This window comes from Periplaneta americana, chromosome 12 (assembly GCF_040183065.1).
Source record: "Periplaneta americana isolate PAMFEO1 chromosome 12, P.americana_PAMFEO1_priV1, whole genome shotgun sequence".
In the NCBI taxonomy this organism is placed as follows: domain Eukaryota; kingdom Metazoa; phylum Arthropoda; class Insecta; order Blattodea; family Blattidae; genus Periplaneta; species Periplaneta americana.
The window spans coordinates 99497217-99519418 of NC_091128.1; the positions used below are offsets into that span (position 1 = coordinate 99497217).

Consider the following 22202-nt stretch of genomic DNA (forward strand, 5'->3'; position numbering starts at 1 on the left):
AATACAAATTCTAGTAATTTACTTGATAATTTTACAGCAGAACCTTATATTAAGCTTTGATTCCATGTATGTAAGGAGCCATATAAATGAAAATCACTTAAGAATAATGTCAATTGTAGTGCAAGCGACTTTTTATATAAAGCAGTTCAATATTTTGATAAAATAATTAATAAAATGCAAACCACGTATCATAGGCGGATGCAATTTTGTACACTTGTCACTATTAAGCAGATATACCAGTGATCAAAATTTGGTGAATCTAGCTTCGTAAGTGTGGTAGTTATTGATTTCGCTATTGTGAACTCTTAAAACTAATGAAATTCGAGAAATTTCAGTATAGTGTCCCCTTATATGCGGAAGTCGGAGAGTTTGCACGAGGAATGCAGTTGGAAATGTTTACATTTATTGTTATTTTATTTGCAACATTGTTGTTTTCCTTTGTTACTTGTAATGTATTAAGTTCATGCTGCAGTAATACCTATAACTGTGACGTTTATGAAGGAGTGTATTCAGCACTTAAATGTATATGTATGCTGTAATAATTATTAAATAAAGTTTTTATACATTAGTATGTTGACTGACAATAATGTTCTAAAATGTAAGAAGATCCTTTAGAAGTTTTTGTCCTTCAAATTAAAAATATCAGAGTTTTACTTTAAATATTCCTATCCCACGCGTGTTGAAAAGGACTAACAATGGCGGCCGACTCGGTGATTGCGCTACTCTGGTATATCCACGGACTCTGTCAGCGTCTCCAATAGTACATAAAAATATACTATACCTGCATTACAAAATTAAAAATTTCATCTCCCTCTTTGTGTGCAAAAACACAATGGCAGGAGGACGAGAGCGAAGTACTCAAATAAAGAAGACTATTGAGATGAAAAATAGCAAGCAAGAAAAGCTTGTGTATCATTTGTTAAACTATCAACAAAATTAGTATAGACTGCACATCAGTCTATTGAAAAATATAAATTAAGCCCGGTTCAGACAGTGCGTGTTTCTGTGATGGATTCCAAGGTGGCTGCGCGGATGGGTAGCCTGCGTGCTCACTTGCCGGAAGTAATGTGCTCTGGTGGCTCCTTGGATGGCTAGCTTGCTGGATTTCGAGGGTAGGTTCCTTGCTATTTTTCGTGATGGTTTGCAGGCTGGAAACCAAAGATGATCATATAATATCACCACTGAAACCATGTCGCCATGTTCGTTGTTTTCCAACTAAACCTATTTTTTTCTATATTCTTTAGTTTCTAAGAAACAACAATTAAATATCGGACTTTAGCTGTTTTGCACTTATGGCTCAATTACTTTATTGCGACATTTACTACTGTTAATGTAGGACTTTAGTTGTTTTCTACTCACGGTTTAGTTTCTTTCTGACCATGAGTGTTGGCAACAGATGAAACAGCAGATGATTTTCCAATTTGAACCACAGTCTACTATAAACAGTCACGAAGCTTGAGTTTTGAGGGCGCTAGAAACAATAGACTGTGCCGGTTCTATTTCGCATTGTCTGTAATGAGGCGATATTAGCGATCCTAGTAGTGAGCAACTATCTAATGTTTGCATATTTACTACGTATTGAGCTTCGCGACTGTATATACTAGACTGTGTTTGAACTGTGAAAAGAGCGAGCTCCATGTGAACAACTACCATCACCGTAGGCAACAGGGGAGCCAGCAAGTGAGCACGCAGGGCAGCCATCAGCGCAGCCACCTTGGAATCCATCACAGAAACTAGCACTGTCTGAACCAGGCTTTACTCATTTATTCTGAATTCTCTTTTCTTTGTAATGTATGACCATATTATTATTATTATTATTATTATTATTATTATTATTATTATTATTATTATTATTATTATTATTATTATTATTACAAGTGACTTAAAACAGCTATTTGAATTTAGTTTTGGTATATTAAATTCCTGTCATTAACATTATATGTACTAAGGGCGTATGCTATTTCAAATGTTACAAATCTGTTTCATAGAATTTTGTCTTCAATAATAAATTATTATATTCATTATTGCATTCATTAAAAATGTTTTTTTAAGTACTTAGTACAAGCACTAAAAATGAAAATTTCAAATGTCATTTTCTCCTAACATGGTTTCCTGGTATACGCCCTTTGTACATACAACTCTTCAATTTATGCTTAATCTACACAATCATTTTCCCTGACACTTTTTAAGGGGAGGTTGTAAGCTGATTTGGATCAAAATTAACATTTTTTGGTTTTTAGCTGAACTAATAAACTAAGAAAAAGTCGGTAGGTTAAGGAAGCTCACAACTACAGGTTTGCAAATTTTCATAGATGTAGATTGAATAGTTTCTGAGATAAGTGTACCTGAAGTTGCTAAATTTAACACGGCGAGGATAGGGCTTACAACCTCCCCTTAACAGCACCAACAATGGTGCCACTTATTGAGAACTAGCGGTACTCTTTCAAAGTTGGTTAATTTTTTATATTTTTGCTTCTAATTTATCTCGTGGTTTGAAAGTTCGCTTACACGATCATAAAGTCGTAGGTCAGATGTATTTGAACGTCAGTTTACATACGAAAGTATATTTTCTAAAATTAACTCTACGAAAAGAAAAGTTCGCAACCGCCCAGTTACTGAAGAAAATAAATCGTCAACTCTAGAAACAATCACCAAGACAGAGGTAGATTAAGTGATTTTTGAATACTAATACTAATAAGAACAAATTTATGACGTATGTTAAAATATTGCATCCAATGAATAAGGACATTTAATGTGTTTTAGTTTCTCTGTTTTGTGACATCCAGTAATACAGTAGATATTTTGAAGTAGGCCTATATTTTTATGAACTAATGTTACTTTAACACCAGCAGTAATGCATCGGTATGAGTACTGGTAGCCGGCACGGAATATTTCAACTTGGTTTGTGAATCATTTAATATCATTTTGTCCTCTATTTTTTGTTATTTTACTAGGTTATTTTACGACGCTTTATCAACATCTTAGGTTATTTAGCGTCTGAATGAGATGAAGGTGATAATGCCGGTGAAACGAGTTCGAGGTCCAGCACCGAAAGCTACCCAGCATTTGTTCATATTGGGTTGAGGGAAAACCCCGGAAAAAACCTCAACCAGGTAACTTGCCCCGATTGGGAATCGAACACGGGCCACCTGATTTCGCGGCCAGACGCGCTAACCGTTACTCCACAGGTGTGGAGTATAGAATATGTGTATAATAAAAATACCATCACTGTTATTAAATCTAACTGTAAAGTAATTCATATCTCAATAAGTAGGCCTGCTTCAGAAAGTACTAATTTAAAGTAGGGCTACTGGAAAATTAACCAAAACTTAATATTTTAAGTAGGGCCTATGGAACAAGTAGACAACTTCAAATACTTGGAGTGTAATATAAGTATAACATGAAGTGCTGCCAGGAGGATAGGAATGGTAAAGAAAGCTTTTAATAGAAAAAGGAGCGGACCTCTGGAAAAAGAACTAAGAAGAGCCTAGTGAAGTGCTTTGTGTGGAGTGTGGCATTGTTTGAGGCAGAAATATGAACATTACAACGAAGTGAAGAGAAACGACTGGAAGCATTTGAAATCTGGATATGGAAAGACAGATTAAGAAATGAAGCTAGAAAGAGTGGGTGAGGAAATAATAATGCCGAAACTGATCAGGAAGAGAAAAAGAAATTGACTGGGTCACTGACTAAGAAGAAATTGCCTATTGAGGTTGCACTGGAATGAATGGTGAACACGAGAAAAGTTCGGTGCAGAAGATATCAAATGGCTTTAAGATAGATCTATGCGGAGATTAAGATGAAAGCAGAAAATAGAAACGATTGGAGAAGGCTGGGTTCGCAGTGAAAGATCTGTCCTTGGGCGAAAAACTATGAATGAATGAATACTAAGATAGGATGGTGGTCTTACTGGTCGTGGTGCAGTTACCAAAAACAGATGGTATATCAAAAATGCATGGTTATTTCAGCTGACTCTTTATTTTTTACATACTCGTACATAAACACCCATTGTTCTAATAATTTTTTTATGGTTTACCATTGTTGCATACCCTAATAAATACATACTTTAACGTAAGACACATAATAATGTAGTGATCTCTCAATACACAATACAAAACAGACACTTCAACAAAGGTGTAGTTCAGTGACGTCACAAAATGGGTTACATAATGCGAATGAAAGCACTCTCACAATCATGCACGCATGGGCAGAGTTCTCGGGAGTATGGTACTGCCTACCTGATGTGTGAAAATTCACCACTTTGTACCGCTACTTCCACTGTGTACACCACCAGAGAGCTTCTTTCTTTATATTAGTCGGAATTATATGAAAAAAAATGTCCGTGTAATTTCATCTCGAATTTCGCCACTCGGTACTTCCAATGTACACCACCACTGATTTTCCTTGATTATATTGAAGTAACCATGATCCTTTAGATATTGAACGAACAAATCAATATCGTTATCATTAGGATAAGAACTGATAGATTGTGATATCAGCATTTTAAGATGTAATATATCTTGAGGAGTTAATCTATACCCAACATTCCTTATTGAAATTGACCCATGTGACTGAATGACACTGATTTTCTTTCTAATGTCTTCATTTTTATACAGTTTCTGCAGACACAGTACTGCTATGCCATACATTCCAGTCCAATATCTTCCTAGGTTGTGCTGGTTTTTCTCTCGACAATTATAATTTTCTTTCTTCTGCGGATTCCTTTTCTCACTCCAATCCTGAAGATAATTGACAAAGGAATAAACACAAAATAGTTTAGTGCCACTCCCATATACTTGGTATCCACTGTAGTAATTCAGAATTTCCCATTCATCGAAGCCTTTGAATTGGGGCTTATTAAGCAACATATCTACTTCATCTTTTGTAAATCCATAGTATTCAGAGAATCGATGATTTTCCAGAAATGGACAAATTTCAATGTTGTTTGCATATAATAACAGTGTTGTTGCCAGCAGAGAACAAGCATTGATTACTCCACCCAGCACATGTTTATTTCCATTCAACACTTTAAAAATCATGATACTAATAAACTCAACAACTTCATGGATGTATTCCAGTTTGAAATCTTCTGGATCATATATTAATCGCATAATAGGGACATCAAATTCGTCTATTAAAATGATTACTTTTCGGTTGAACTGTTCATGTAAACACTCTGCTAAGAATTCTAGGCCAAACAGCACCTCCTCTTCACTTAAATCTCTGCATCTAACGCCATTAGAATAACGATCAAATTGTTGCCACTTGCTCTTTGATAAATGACTACTAGTATCTTCTCCCAAATACTGGTGTACCAGAAATGCGTCACGCAAAACGTTTCTGAGCGAATCCATAAATCTCTGCCAAGTCTGACATTGCACATTCTTAAAGTTCACAAAAATAACAGGATGTTGACCACAATGTTCATAGAAGAATTGCCTATTTTGGCATGTTCCATTTCGACACTGTTCGACTGTGTACTTTGTCCTACATTGACATTGATAAATCTTCAAATTGTTGTTCTTGAATAGTTTGAAATTGCTTGCTGGCATTCTTTCTTTATCTTCCATCCATTTACCGGCTTCATTTCTTTTCACACACGTCTTAGGGTTTCCTTCTTCATCCACCTGTATTTCAAAAAACTTCCTCATCATATCCATGTTTATTGATTTTCCACAGTATCCAGGTGCCGTTATGAGAACTTTTTCCATCTTTGGTTCCTCATCTACTGACTCCAGAAAGAACTCTTTTACAAGCAAAGTTTTGTCGATGAACACATCAGACACCACAATTCTATTGTAATCTTCTGAGCTAATTTCAATGTTTAGCTTTTTAGTGATATCCTGTAAAATTGTAATTTGTAATTAGTAACTCAACTCTATCAAATCATTAAAACCCATTGAGACTCATTGTCTATACATAGGACGGAATTACTTAAACCCATAATAATACCTTAAGTTTTTTCGCTTTTATGAATTATATAACAGACTATCAACTTAAACTTGCATGTCTGCATTTCATACTTACGCTATTTATATGTTATAATACAATTTATTTTTATTGTATTGTATCTTTTGTCATCTAGTCTGTTTTCAAAAAAACAGAAAGTTAAAATTTATATAACAGTTATATTATTGGTTGTTCTGTATGGTTGTGACTTTGAAAGAGAAACAGGTTACGGGTGTTCGAGAATAAGATTGCTTAGGAAAATATTTGGGGTAAGAGAGATGAAGTTAAGGAGAATGGAGAAAGTTACACAATGCAAAACTGCACGCATTGTATTCTTCATCTATTAGGAATATTATATCCAGACATTTGAGATAGGCAGGGCATCTAGCAGGGTGAATCCAGAAATGCATATAGAATGTTAATTGGAAGACCTGAGGGAAAAAGACCTTTGGGCAGATGGGAGCATGATATTCAAATGGATTTGAGGGAGGTGGGATGTGATGGTAGGGACTGGATTAATCTCGCTCAGGATAGGGACCAATGGCGAGCTTATTGAGGGCAGCAATGAACCTCCAGATTCTATAAAAGCAATTTATAAGTAAGTAAGGTAATTGTGTCAATATATGAAACAAAACAAATTCTGCTATACCTTGATAATAGATACAGTTATATTCGATGTCTTATTTAGGACAATATGGAGTATTATTTTTATGTACTACAGGTTGTTTTATATTAGGAAAGAGGAAATGGTAGTTTTTGTCTCCTGAAAAAGAGTATCAAATCACACAAAAAAGAAGTAATAATAACGGGAATGATGAGGTTGTGTTTCACTTCACATTGCCTCATTTCCACCAGATGCTGCTAGTCATTGTGAAAATATTTATAATGATGGTGCCATCAAGATTACAGAAAAGCTTCTGACATGCCCCCTGATATAGCAGGTACAGTGGAAATTATTCCTGAGGATGATGATGTGGCTCTTCGTAATAGCAATGCATCTTCTAATACAGTCTCCTCAAATCATCAACTGACTAATCATACAGCTGTTAATAATAAAAGTCATATGACCCTAAATTTAAAAAAAAAAAAAGTTAAAAAGGCTGTCTACAATCTCAAAGACCACCTGAACCCATTTTCCTAGATATATATGTATGAAAGAATATCTGAAAGGAAAATCTGTTCCAATGTATTTCTATCTATGACTAATAATATTTTTTATAAAATATTAGAGCAAACATTGTTTGCATTATTCTTCTCAGTGAATACCATACTTTGTCAACAGAGAACAAGTAATGGGACAGACCTCATGACACTTAATGTACGATTTGTTACTGAATGCATGTCATAAAGAGATTCCAGAATATAAAGAATAGAATATTCACTTCAGTGATGTAGACACGGAATATAAGTACTATAAAGTCAGACTTCTATAATCGATCTCTGGTGAAATTAGTTTTTTTTTTTTTTTTTTTTTTTTTTTGTGTCAAGCTAACAATTAATTGATGATTGACGAAAGGTTGGTCAAACTCAAAGACTATGGTTGGATCCAACCTGGATCCATACCACGAAAAGCCAGCTTGTCACCTATCAGTAGATAAGATCATTAATTTCCAAAGCAATGAGCTTAAGTGCATGGATCCATCCTAAGTCCATAACATGAAAAGCCACCCGCCAGCAGAAATCATTAATTTCCAAAACAAAAGTTAAAATTCTGTAGAGCATTAGGATACACAACAAAAAATATACCAAAACAGTTCATATATCTCATGACCTAATCACTGCATACTAATTTTAAATCTGAGGAAAAAATGGTAGCCTACTTCCTTTTTTTCTTACCATCAACTTCGACACCTTGGTAATAACATATTGGAAACTATAACTATACATTTTGAATCTTGCGTACACTACTTTTAACACTTGAATATAAGTAATTGATTAACTAGTGGACTTACTCGTGTTAATTATGTAAGTCTGTGCGGCTTACAGCTGTTTCGGTGCTTCATCACACCATCCTCAGAGCCTACAATCAACAATCAAACGCACCCACATAACAGGCAGAGAAGTTCGAGATGACGCCGAGATCTAGTAGGCTCTGAGGATGGTGTGATGAAGCACCGAAACAGCTGTAAGCTGCACAGACTTACATAATTAACACGAGTAAGTCCGCTAGTTAATCAATTACTTATATAACTATACATTCTTGCTGTCTCAAATTGATCTGTCATTGTATATAGGGGCAACCTCCAGATGACAGATGTGAGATCTGTTTGTGGACTCTTCTGAGAGATACCAGCTAGGTCAAACGGTTCCACTGACCAATGACAGATGTGGTAATCACCAAAATGTAGAACTCCATGCTCATACTAAAATGGATACAGAAATGCTTCATGTGTCCAGGTTCTTCAAGTCTTCATATCCTGCATGCTCGTGATGATTATCATCACACACTTTCAGACATTAGGCCAAGTGGGTTGCCACCTCTTCGGTGGTCTAGTTTATGTTTTAAAATTTGTTTTGAAATTCTAATCTGATTCATTCTTTTCATATGGCTTTTCAATTTATTGCTAGAGCAAGAGAGCTAATGACTTCATTGTCAACAACAATATTTTTGCTGATTGGAAGATTACAACCTCCTGATGTTCAAAAGAGAGTACAGTACTTATATTTTTATATTTCTGAGATAGTTCAAAGTGAAAATATCTCACACATTTACAGTCTCACAAAAATATGCATATATGATAGATAAAAATCTTACACAAAAGAGACTAAGATATGCCTACTAGTCCACTGTTCAAGAGCGAACCCAACTACTTTGTGATTTATAAAAGAGCATTCAGTGCTAGGGGACAAGTGTGAAAATGAAGTGCATGTAATTGTCTACAATGATCTTAGTGGCATTTGTATTGGACATGCTATAATTTGTTACTTTTGTTCATTTTTTCCAAAACGTTTGTATACCGGTATTCTTAATTAAATGATATATGGGAAAACTCTTGAAAATATTAAAACAAATTTTAATTGTTAACGGATTCAGCACACATTAAACATACTTAGCCAATAGAATTTTGTCCATTTTCTTCTCGTGATGATGTCCAGAACATAAACATTCCGGTCCCCAAGCAGAGACTGCTACTCAGGACAAAATACATAAGACAGCAGTTAATAGCAAAATCTTATAATGGAATGCTGCTGGCTTCACTCAAGTAAGGAGAACAGAACTTCACAAAATCTTGACAGATAACAATGTATATCGATCGTCCAGTTCAAAAGTGCGACAACTCAAAAATTGCCATTTTTTAGTTATTTATGCTACTGAAAGCCCCTTTCGGAGCTCTTTCCGATTCAGTATTGAGATGTCATATTTACAACCAAAAAGAAAAAAATTAAATAAACTGCTTTAGACATAATTATAACTACGGACTTTACTAATTCATTATTAGTACATTTCGAAATGTATTAATAATGAACTGGAAGGTTGTAATAAACTCGTCCTGAATACTGACTCATTTCTAATTGTCGTGGTTATGAACCAGAACTCTGTTCCTTTCTAAGTGATTTATTTGAAACTTTCAACTGAAGATATCTCAAAACTTGTTTTTTTGAGCTGTTGCACTTTTGAACTAGACGATCGATATGTAGTCATCATTTAAAATTCAAAGCTGTTAAGTAACTAACTTAAATACTGAATTTTCTTTTTTTTTTTTTTGGAATATACCTTTTTATTTTACTTAAGGAAAGACAAATAAGTAAAATTAAACAAATAGAGAATCAAAGCCTCAGATTGATTACTGGGGCTGTTAAAATTACACCAAGCAAGCAAGTTTAACTCAGCAACCAGCAACCACTTACTGAAAATGAATTATACTGAAAATGAATTAGAATATACTGCCATAATTCAGGGTATAAAACTAATTATTCTTCCACACATCACATGAGAAAAGAAAAATATAAGTTAAGTTAAAATTTTCAATCAAGTCTTCTCTCTCAAGTTCTAGTATTAGAAGAAAATTCGGTTCCAAGACCAGGAACCAAAAAAAAATTCCTGATATATTTACAGTCTGACAACACTGGGCATATGATTGATAGAAAAAAAGCAATTTACAGGAAAACTAATATAATATGTCCCTTGTTCAAGAGCAAAACCAACTATTTGTGAGAAATTTAAAAGAAGACTCTATGCTAAATGTTTTGACCCATACCATACACTATAAAACTGAAGAGACAAGTGTAAAAATAAAGTGCAAGTAATTATATATGATGACCTCAATACTGGTAGTTGATTGGTTGATTGTATCTAAAGTGGAGCAGTTGACAGAGATGTCATTCACTCTCTTCCATTCCAACATTCAGCAGGAAGACTGGAAAACTTGAGTAAAGGATGTCCTAAGTATGAATATTGAACATTACATGTATGTGCAATTTTCTCAAAATATTTATAATTATATTCTTAGTTAAATTTTGTGTATGACTTGGTTTTATAGGAAAACTCTTGAAATATTAAAACAAATTTTAGGTCTTAATGGGTTAAGTACACATTAAAGGTAGTACTTTGATAACTGATAACGATATTGATATCACTGATGAATGTTATTGGACAAGAATTAACTACTTCACTATGTTAATCTTATAAAGTTTGGTGGTTAATTACCACGTCGAAACTAGTTAACCAGGTATTTTACCACCAAAATGTATAATATTAACACAGTAAAGCACATGCTTACACAATTAACACTAGTAAGATCACCATTTAATCAATTATTTACAGTAAAGTACCGTCATTTCCCATAACTATGGTTCTGGAACACAACTATGGTCCATGATACAACTATTTAAAGAACATTATAGAAGTAACATAGACCGTTCATAGATAGCTGCAGTGACTTGACTACAAACTACAGTACCAGTATAGCAAAAATATAAATAAACGAGGTACTATGTTATGGGGTACAAAATTTGAATAGACCATAGTTGTGTTCCAGGACCATGGGAAATGATGGTAGCTGTTCAATAACATTCATCAGTGATTATATAAGTGTTAAAAGAGTGTCTCCAAGAATGATATTGCTAATTTACTATGAAATAACCTTACATTTTAGTTATGGTGGACCTTCACATTTTTGTTTTTCAGTCCACTATCTCTATATAATTTGTAACTATCTTACCAAACTAACCCTTCTAATACTATAATCTTAATTTTTTATACTGCTTTTCATAAATTTCTATAGTCCTTATTATCGTCCTTTCATTCTTCTCAGTTCCTTTATCCACACTCTCTCTGCTCTTTTATTACACTAATATACAATTACTGTTGTCCATTATATTTGTCCTACCATACGCAAATTACTCCCTTTTTTTTCATACTTTATCCATTTTTAAATTACTTCTTGACATTATTTTACATATTATTATCCTATCCAGTTCTCTTCTTTAACTAGACCTAACTCGAAATATAGTAGGTAGGCCTACCAGTACTTTGCTAATATCATTCTGTTCATTTTCTGTTGCATCTTGAATTTCCATATTACGTGTTACACATTGCATATTAATGAATACCTGAATAATTAATGTTTCATTAAGCAATACCAGTACGTATTACACTTACAAGTTCATTCATGCTAGATGGATCATCTGCAAAACAATCAGCATTATCTTTCCTGGGTCGTTTAAGCAGTGTAGTATTAATTGCACCTACAGAGAAAGTACCAGTATCAACAAGTAGGTGCATCAAACCACAAAATTCATCTCAAAAAACCTAATCTTTCCGGAACAATGTGGACAAAGCAAATGTTTATTTTTAGTCATATTGCTTCATTGGTTTCTAGATGTCTATGTTTCTATTGTAAGATGTATATATAGCTTACTAACAGTGGCGTACTGTACGCAGAATTTTTGTCAAGGAGGGGGATCATTATTAAAATTGTTTACAATTTATATTATCGATATTTTAAATTGTATATTATTATTATTATTATTATTATTATTATTATTATTATTATTATTATTATTATTATTATTATTATTATTATCATTATCGGTATGTTATGGTATATTTATGAATATTATATTATGTTCCAATGGAAGATATTCATGAATATCTTTATAAAATCTTAGAAACGTAATTTTTTCACAGCCATCCAATTTCTAACAAATCTTAACTTGTGTTTCATTTTGTATAATAAAAAATGTTTGTGTCATTATATATATATATATATATATATATATATATATATATATAGTCAACAATTATTTGTAAGTATATGATAGTACATATGGGAAAATCCAACAATCAAATATGTTGAAATATACATAATTTGTTTTTTTAAGTTCAAGGGGGTAGGGGGTTTTCAAACCTGGTAAAACCACCCTCTTGCATATGCCTCTGCCTAATAATAAACATACGGTTTTATTATGTAACTACAAATGCAGTAAAACCTCGTTCATACACTCCCCCTTATAACACTATCCCGTTTATTATGCTCTTTTTATACGGTTCCTGGACATTTCATATAAATAATCCTGCATAATTTTATCGTCTTGTAACGCTATTAAATTCCACTTGTACTGTAGCGCTTTTTTTCAGATCGGAAATGAGTAAAAAAAAATCCGTATAAATTGAGAAACATATTTTTAAAAGCTTGGTGAAAAAATATGTTGTTGTGACTGTACTGAGGGTCATTGTACCACAGGTGCAAGAAAAAAATGTCACCCTCTACATGAAAAAACCCTCTGGTTAGCACTATCCGAAGATGTATTTACTGGTACTTCCCTTTGTATGAAAGAATTTTAACACTCAAAAGTCTTCCTGTCAATACATTCCTGTCCTTTCTGTAAAATTTAGTCATCCTATGAAATCTGAGAAGTGTGCAGTAAGTTTGGTAGTGCAAAATGACAAAGCGGAAATCTCTGTCTATAAGTGAAAAATTACATTAGTGTTGTTTCAGTGGTATATCTGTAGTTACTTCAATTGCAGAAAAAATGTTATCATTCATAATAGCAGTAGCAGTACAAACACATGGCAAACAACAATCAAAGATTTTTCATATGAGATTAGCTTTTATCTGCATTTTGCACTGTAACTAATGCGCACTAAAATATGTTTCCTATGGAGTGGTGTCTAAATTGTTTTCGCCCTTTCATAAATAATTTCCTGTCTATAGAGCTATTCCACTTATAACGCTTTAAGGACACAGACCCTTGACAAGAGTATTAGAGGGTTAAACTACATTTTCAACATGGAAATCGTTTGATATTTAACTGTAGGTATATTCTAATGCAATGTAGCGGCCCTCCCCCTCCCCACTTGTTACTAATTAGCTAATTACCTAAAGAAGTTCAGGATGAATTACTAGGGAAATGGTCCATTTCTCTAGTATTGCGTCCTGGATCTCTCGAGTGTACTGGTACTGGTAACAAATGGAGAGGGAGCTACAACAGTGCATTAGAATATACAGGTAAGCATCAAACGATTTTTATGTTGAAAATATTTGTGGTTGCATACTAAAACCACGTGTTTATTACTATATACATCTCTCAGAAGACAGTGTAGCAAAATAAAATTGTCCCTTTTTCAGTGTAGCTTTTCTGGAGAATTACCTTATTTGCAGAGGATGCGGCCCTGAAGGCTAGTACCGTAGTTAGTGTGTTACAGTGTTAAGTCTTTAGTTTTAGTAAATATTATGGTATTTTGGCATTTTAGTGCACATTTGCATGCATTTCAGATTTTTATTGCATATAATTTTCTACACTAGTACCTAATAAGTTTATAGGGGGACACAAACTTATGATGGGGGCTACTCACGGGGCCCCAGGGCGTTTCGTGGCCAATTATCTGTACACGGAAACAAACCTATCTTAACCAGTTCATGTGAGTGTTCTATAATAACTATCTATGGCCCCTTTGTCAACAATGGCTTTGAATTTTACCTTTTCATACCTCCAATTCGGAGTCAGTTTTCTTCTTTTACATGGAGTGATTTAATTCGGTTCCAAGGTCAGTGGAACTGTTTCTTCTGTCTAAATGAATTTGCAGCTTTCTTATGTTGTATTAATTCACTTCCACTACAGGTATTAAAGTGGTAGGCTATTACATGTTTGGAACAATCTGAAGTTGCACAACAATGACTAATCAATGTTTTGATATTTGCTGATTTTCGCACTTGATGAAACTGAATAGCTGTTAATAACGTACAACTTACATCTTTACGTACTTATATGTGTAACTGCATTTATTCATAGATTTTGCTGAGGAGATCCGAAATCTCAACACAACTTCACTATCTCAACGCAACAGCTGATTTGTTTGAGAGGTGTTACCAACACATGTGTGAAAATTGTCGCCAGAGAGGACGGCAGAAAGTCACAAGATAATGAAAATCATTTTATACGGAAATAAATAATTAATGTCGTTGTGGTCATCAAATAAAATGTGTATATGGTTGTCAATAATAAGATCAGCATTCACGCATTGTACGAGTAATGTGAAAATTGCCAGTAGGCCTACTGACAGCACTAAACACTTATAAAACAGAAGAATGCATGATTTAAGAAAAGAATGTTAATTTATCTCATCAATTGAAAATACTCATCATCAAAAACTTAAGTAATAGAAACATGAATGTATTAGGTCATAATATGTGGCAATAATACGCCTGTGTTATACGGGCCAAAAGAACATAAAAAAATATTGTCTGTTGCATATTAAATTGAATATTAATAATAATATGAATCTATTTTGAATTGGAATTTTCATGATTATCATACAAGGAACTGTAATGATATGAGACTTGAATCATGTAGATAGAATTCAACATAAAGTGGTCCACACCTGTGGAGTAACGGTCAGCGCGTCTGGCAGCGAAACCAGGTGGCCCGGGTTCGATTCCCGGTCGGGGCAAGTTACCTGATTGAGGTTTTCTCCGGGGTTTTCCCTCAACCCAATATGAGCAAATGCTGGGTAACTTTCGGTGTTGGACCCCGGACTCATTTCACCGGCATTATCACCTTCATCTCATTCAGACGCTAAATAACCAAAGATGTTGATAAAGCGTCGTAAAATAACCTACTAAAATAAAATAAAAACATAAAGTGCCTAACTTTGAACAGCCTATATGCAGGGGGCAGGTATTTATGGAGATTAATTTTATCATTTGTGCTTTTTAATATTGGTATTGGCGGCTATTGTTGGAGATTGATTTGTACTCTTGGCGGAGATTAATGGAAATTTTGGAAACTACAATTATTTTGGAATTGGAATATTAGGGGGACACTCAACTTAAAAATTGAAGAAAAAGTGTCATAGAAATGAAAAAATAAATTTCTACACTAATTTACGTGACAGAACTAAATCAATACCGTACGCAGAATTCTTCCCCTATTCATTGAGAAGTCACAGTCAAATGCACAAAGCCAAAAAATAAAAAATGATAATTAAAGGTGATATTTCAACTAATGATTGATTGAAATATCACTTTTAATTGTCATTTTTTATTTTTTGGCTTTGTGCATTTGATTGTGACTTCTCAATGAATAGGGGAAGAATTCTGCGTATTGATTTAGTTCTGTCACGTAAATTAGTGTAGAAATTTAATTTTTCATTTCTATGACACTTTTTCTCCAATTTTTAAGTTGAGTGTCCCCTTAACTCAATATGGATAATACTTTCCAAATAATCGACATTAAAACGTCGTTGGATTCTGGTAAAGGTGTGGTATGGATAATACTTTCCAATAGACAATATTTGTTGGATTGAGACTATATTTAACACAAATTCGTTAAAAACGAGAAAAAAACTTGCAGCCCTCAAATTAACACTTTCAAATTATTAGTGAAATCTTGAATTTTCCACCTTTTGAGTTCACTAATGTGATCAGAACACCTGGAATACTATGCAATGTAGCCTACTTGGATATACAGTATATAACAAATTCAAGTGAAAAAAAAAATCCGAAGAAACTCAAAATATGAAATTCGCTATAAAACGACGCAATAGTAATAATTCGCGAATGTGTTCATATTTCGCTATTAGAACCCTATTTCCGATTTGCCGCGATTGTTTTATCTGCATATTATTAATCAGAATCACTTAATTCGTAAAGATTAGTGAAACTCTATTGTACAGTATATCTATTACGTCGTGATTTTCGCGATCTCCATAAATACCCGGCCCTTACTATATGTCTCTGATATGTTACCAAGGTTAACTAGGGATTTAAAATATGAATTATTTAAATAGTTAACCAAAACAAAGTTGTATAAACATATACTGTGGTATGTATAGTATATACTGATCATTATTTCAATGGCGCCACTGATCTTGGAGGTACCTAGGCCTACTGCGTATATTTTTTCCATTTTTATATTAGTAATAATACTACTCATTAAACAATCCAATACTTTTATAGGATGAATGTGTTTGTGCACCCCTGAGTGAGTTCAAGCGATGGGGCTGATTAATTTCTATACTACGTGGATGGGGTCGAATGCAGAAGTGGATATTTGAATTGAGTTAACTTCAGACTTAATTTATTTTATAGCAACTATTCATATGTGTGTATTATTTGAAAGGCAGACGGATAGGAAAGTTAAGTAGCTACATTGAAAATTAATTTCAACAAAAGATACGCTTATTTGAATCGATTGTTTACTCTATATTTTATTAAACATATGTTAATTTACCTGAACAGCGATATCTATGTCATTTCCGCCTGCAATGCCATTGGCCGAACCGAAACACTTGCAGTTCAGTACGTGTCGCTGAACGCTGGCCTCTGTTTAGTTTAGACTAGACCAACGTACTTCATGGGCGAGAGAGTGTGGTCCTAGGTTCGGTAAGGTAAGTTTGAATTTAAGAGTTGTTTCATATATATATATATCCTACTACTTGTTTCATTCAAGTGAACTTAGATACGAAGAAAATAGAATCTTTATAAGTAGACTGTAATTTGTTATGATACAAACATAAATAGGAGACAATAGTTTGATGTAACATTGATATTATCAAGCAATGCACTTCCTTTGCAGAAGTCCAATAACCTTTTTTACAGTCGTATTAATGAAGTATTAAAGATTAACAGAATGAAAATGTCGAAATTCTATACGAATTGAATAAGGTGTTTGAAACAAATATCTGTGTCTTCACTTACGGTAATATCTAATTAGAGTAGTACGTACTATATATGGTTTTGTTCTAGAAGACCATTTGATTCTATGTTCTGAAAAATAGTGTTCTGTCTATTTCGAATCCTTTAATCGTAAACTCAATTTTTGTTGAGCTAAATCTATAACCATGTAAATTTTATAATGCTTGGACTGACAGCAAACTAACGCAATTCAAACTTTTGAAAGAAGTTTTTGAGTTACATTATATACGATAGTTCATACATTAAAAGTAAGATTCTGATAAATATATCAGTCACGTTGATTCCTCAGGTAAATTAAGATAATTATTCATAATATTGGTCTTAAGCGTCTTAGTGCAATCTGAAACTTTGTTTTTGTTCTTAAAAAGTTAAAATGGTCACCATTTTATATCAGTGGGTGCGCTAAAGTGGAGAATTTGTTACAGTAGCTTTGAACCGTGATGTTATGGTTACGTCCAAATTGAACTAAATACACAATGTCGCCAATATAAGAACATGACGTTGGTCTGTGACATCGTTAGAAGGAGAAAAAAATATATATCCCTCCCTCCCTCCCTCTCCCTTCGTTCTGAACATTACTGAGAGATCGCACCACTGTTAGCGACAAGATGTATTTGCGTAAATATTGCGAGTGTACGTGTCTTAGATGAGGGGATCGCGACAAGAACAGTTTTGCTGTGGGGCATGCGCTGACCTCTCATGCAATGGCAACGTGATTCTTACTTGAATTTATTTTCGTGTGTACATTCCTAAATCATATAACTAGAGCCGGAATTTTAGGTGCTAAAAGTTAATATTGTTTCTCGACATAGTTTATAAAATAGAAGCCATGCCCCACTTCTTTGACAAGTCATTCTCGTCATTCAGTATTTTCCTTTTTTGGTACAGTTAAAGGTCTCTAATCCTCTTAACTACCACTTACAAATTAGCGCACGGTTTACAAGCTTCATTACCCAGTCCTTGTGACTCTGTTGTCTATTATTACATATCGGACTCCTGTGAACTAGGCTTAAAACCCTCCTCACGGGCACCACATCCATTCATCTACACCTACACTCAGTGTCATTCTTAACTTTCAGCACTTAAATTTCCAAGTTCTACGATATAACCTAACCTAACCTAGATCATATATTACTTGTAGTATACTCTAACTTTTTGAAACTGTTCACTTGTTCTACTGCCTCATTTCGAATTCGCCCGTTTACCTTTTTCTATTTTCCTTTCGGTAATCATTGTCTTCACCTTGTTTATATTTATCTTCATCCCATGCTGCTCACAGCTGTCATTTAGTTCCAGTAGCATATCCATTAGTATTATCTCCTCTTCTGCTAACAACGACTTAAAGTAACTAATTTAAAAAACGCCATATCAGCAGCAAATCATATACATTTTTTTTTCTTTTTCCTCTACGATCACCCTTCCCACTTCTGAAAACAACTTATCACTATATTATCCATTAGATTACGAGGTTTTAGATTAGGTCCTCTAATATTAATAGTGTATTATGTAGGCCTATCACGTACGAAAAGCGAAACTTTAAGAGCGAATTCAGTATTTCCGGGCGAAGAGCAGTCGTGTCCGGAATATAGGAAGAGCCCGGTAAAGTTCTTTGCGTATGTGGTGCAAACAACATTTTTTTTTTTTTTAGTAAAAGCTCTCTCATTTATACTATGAAAGGAAGGAATGTAAGGAATTTAAAATTGAATAATTTAATTTAAGAAGAAAATACCATATTGTGAGAAGATGTACGAAATTGTTATCGTTTCATGATATAGTGAGATTAATTTTATTCGTGTCAACACCATCACCCATTTTGCGCCCCTAGAGACCTCCCAGTTCGCCAGTCCCTCGCTACGGTCCTGAGTAGAGGTATCAAAACATGTCTTGTTATGGAAGTGAGACGTAGATATTGAGAAAAAAAACACAGAAGCAGCAGAAAATAAGATTTCTGAGTCGTTTATTGAAAGTCAGCTTAGAAAATCAAATTAGAAGATTGAACTTCAAGAAATAGCTGAACATAAGTCTGGTTGGAGATGTAAAAACATATCATAATGTGGATGGAGAATGTTCCCTAAGGATTTGCCATTGCAGAGATTTAATTATATTCCATTTGGTAGACGGGATTTGGGACGACCGAGAAAAAACTACGGTAACAGTGGTTCACATAAAAGAGACTTGAACCCAATCATTGATTCCACAGAAGAAGGCGAAGAAGAAAAAGAAATACTGGCATTTTCGAAGAATTCAAAATTGATACACTTTTAGAAGACATTCAAAATTATAGAAACAAATCGAGATCTCATATCCTTGGGAGAACGTCTGGAAGAATAATTCGACAAATGAATTTACAGTCGGTAGACCCTGTGTGAGAGAGGTGACTTTGGAAATAATACAGAACATAAAATTGTCGACCTGGTTGGCGAGTTGGTATAGCGCTGGCCTTCTTTGCCCAAGGTTGTGGGTTCGATCCCGGGCCAGGTTGATGGCATTTAAGTGTGCTTAAAATGCGACAGGCTCATGCCAGTAGATTTACTAGCATGTAAAAGAACTCCTGCGGGACAAAATTCTAGCACATCCGGCGACGCTGATATAACCTCTGCAGTTGCGAGCGTCGTTAAATAAAACATAACATTTTTTAACATAAAATTAATGCGGAATACATTAAGAGTACAGGGGAAAAACCTGGAAAGTCACGTTTTACTGTTTTCACAGGATAAAAAGTGAAAAGTTTCAAAACCCATTATATCCTTATATCTTTGCGTTATCATTCTTCAAATTTCTTTGAACTAATCAGGTTGTTATTCTGTACAGTTAAACTACATAAATCTACACTACATGAGCTATTACATGACATGTAAAACAGAAAATCAGTCATTTTGGGCTTATGTTTTTTCTCCTGTGTTCTTCATTTGTGCTATATAAATAGATGGTTACAATTTATTATTTTATTCGGTAGCATTTAAACATTTGTAATTTATTGTTCTCTGATATTCTATAGTTTTATATATATATATATATATACATATATATATATTTTATTACATATGTGAATAAATTTCGTTTAATCAGCGCGTTTAATATCTACAAATGCATAATGGTTTTTCTTCTAATACTTTAACGAAGTTATTTTACAGGGCAGGTGGCCTCGAGTTAAAACAGATTTATTGAAATTACTTACGTTGAGATTTAATAAAATATTTATAACACTGCCATTATAACCACAAAATATTACATCACTGCTTATAACGGTAACTAATAACGAAGGTACGAGGAATGTAGACGAGTTTCTGCTACTGTCTGCACCTACATACCCTTGGGAGTGAAGTACTATTGCATTATCAAGTATGGAGCATAATTTTCTTAATTCGATTATTTTGCTCGTGACTTTTGCTAGCATTTTTGCAAAGGAACAAGGTAAATACATCGGATGATATTGGATAACTACAACATAACGATAGATAAAAGCGTTACACTCAACATTATTCATTTTGAGACGAATACATTTTTGGAAGCATTATCAAAGCAGAAAACGTTACACTTTGTTCGTAACTAATCAGTTTCATTTTATTGCCCAGATTACAATTTTGTTATTATCTTCATTTGAAGTGTTCTATAGGATAAAAAAAATGCAGCCACAGTTCTAGTCGAGATTTAAAATGTACGAACTCAGTCTTTTAACGAGAACTTTGGTTTGGAATTCTCATTTAGAAATGTACTTAATATCACCATATCAACCCCTAAACTAATAATATCTGTACTTTCTGAATTGGTTCTGTCTTTTTTTTTTCTTTTATGCTTCTAAAGTGCACATTGTTGAGTTATTATAGTTTTTATCGTTATTATTGTTATTGTTGATGGTAATCGCAGTAATTATGGTGATTGTGATTATGGTTATGGAGATGGTGGTTATCATGCCCATGATAATATTCGTAATATTGTGATTGTTGCGGTTTTCGTGTATATTATGGTTCTGGTAGTTTTGATGACTACTGTGGCTGTGATATTTGTGGTTATTGTAGTGGTAATTCATTCATAGTTTTCTGCGCAGTGACAGATCTTTCACTGTAAACCCAGCATGCTCCAGTCTTTCCTACTTTCCGCTTTTCTCTTAGTCTCTGCATACGATATTGGTCATTATTGAGGTTATGGTAGTTATGCTAATTGTGGTTGTGATGATTTTGGTACTTATTGTGATTGTGGTTGTGGAGGTTGAACTTATTGTGGATTTAGTAACTGTGATTATTATTGTAGTTGTAGTGGCTGTTTTTGATTTTTGTGGTTGTAGTGTCTGTGGTGATTATTGTGATTGAGGTGATTTTGATCCTTATTATGGTTGTGGTGTCCGTGGTGATTATTGTGACTATGGTGGTTATGATATTTATTGTGGCTGTGATAGCTGTGTTTGTGGTTGTAGCGACTATTGAGGTTGTGGTTACTGTGGTGATTATTGCGGTTGTGGTGGTTCTGATGGTAATTATAGTTTTGGCGTCAGTCGTGATTATTGTGGTTGCAGTGGGTTGGTGATTATCATGGTTGTAATAACTGGGATGATTGTGGTTTTGCCAGATGTGGTAATTGTCTTTGTGGTGGCTGTGGTGATTTGTGGTTATGTTTCTGTAATGGTTATTGTGGTTCTGGCATCTGTAGTGATTATTGTGGTTCCGGTTTGTGGTGATTATTTTGATTCTGTTGACTGTTGTGATTGTAGTGTCTGTGATTATTATGGTTTTGGTTGATGTGATGTTCATTGTGGTTTTGTTGCATGTGTTTATTACTATGGTGGCTCTGTTTATCATTGTGTTATGTAGTAACTCTGATGATTATTGTAGTTGTGATAGCTCTGGTGGCTATCCTGCCTGTGGTGATTATTGTGGTTTTGGCGGATGTGGTGGTTGTAGTTGTGACGCCTGTGGTGATTACCAGAGAGAGCATTTGGTGTACGTAAACCGTTGAGTTAACTGCTACATGCACTATATCGTAATGTATTAGGGAGCAAGGAAGGGAGGGGGGAATGTCATCGTGTCGCTACAATAACGACGACTGGAGTACAGTTCCTGCAGCAAATTATCTTTACTATTCAGTAATTTCACTTTGTAATATTAAATAACCTATTGT

General features: G+C 34.1%; 2 protein-coding genes across 2 annotated transcripts in view; one reads left to right on the forward strand and one right to left on the reverse strand.

Annotated features, from left to right (window-relative positions):
- The window catches only part of LOC138709971 (collagen alpha-2(IV) chain-like), a 65628-nt gene that overhangs the window by 31376 nt on the left and 12050 nt on the right, over positions 1-22202 (forward strand). The window contains exons 6-8 of the mRNA XM_069840653.1: positions 21373-21557; positions 21601-21751; positions 21917-22024. Coding sequence (XP_069696754.1) covers positions 21373-21557; positions 21601-21751; positions 21917-22024 — 444 coding nt within the window. The remainder of the gene's footprint in view (positions 1-21372; positions 21558-21600; positions 21752-21916; positions 22025-22202) is intronic.
- Positions 3969-14241, reverse strand: LOC138710711 (uncharacterized). Its single transcript, XM_069841779.1, has 3 exons — positions 13873-14241; positions 11552-11637; positions 3969-5843 (listed from the first exon to the last, which is right to left on the reverse strand). The coding sequence occupies exons 2-3, from the start codon at positions 11561-11563 to the stop codon at positions 4323-4325; spliced, it is 1533 nt and encodes a 510-aa protein (XP_069697880.1). The 5' UTR covers positions 11564-11637; positions 13873-14241; the 3' UTR covers positions 3969-4322.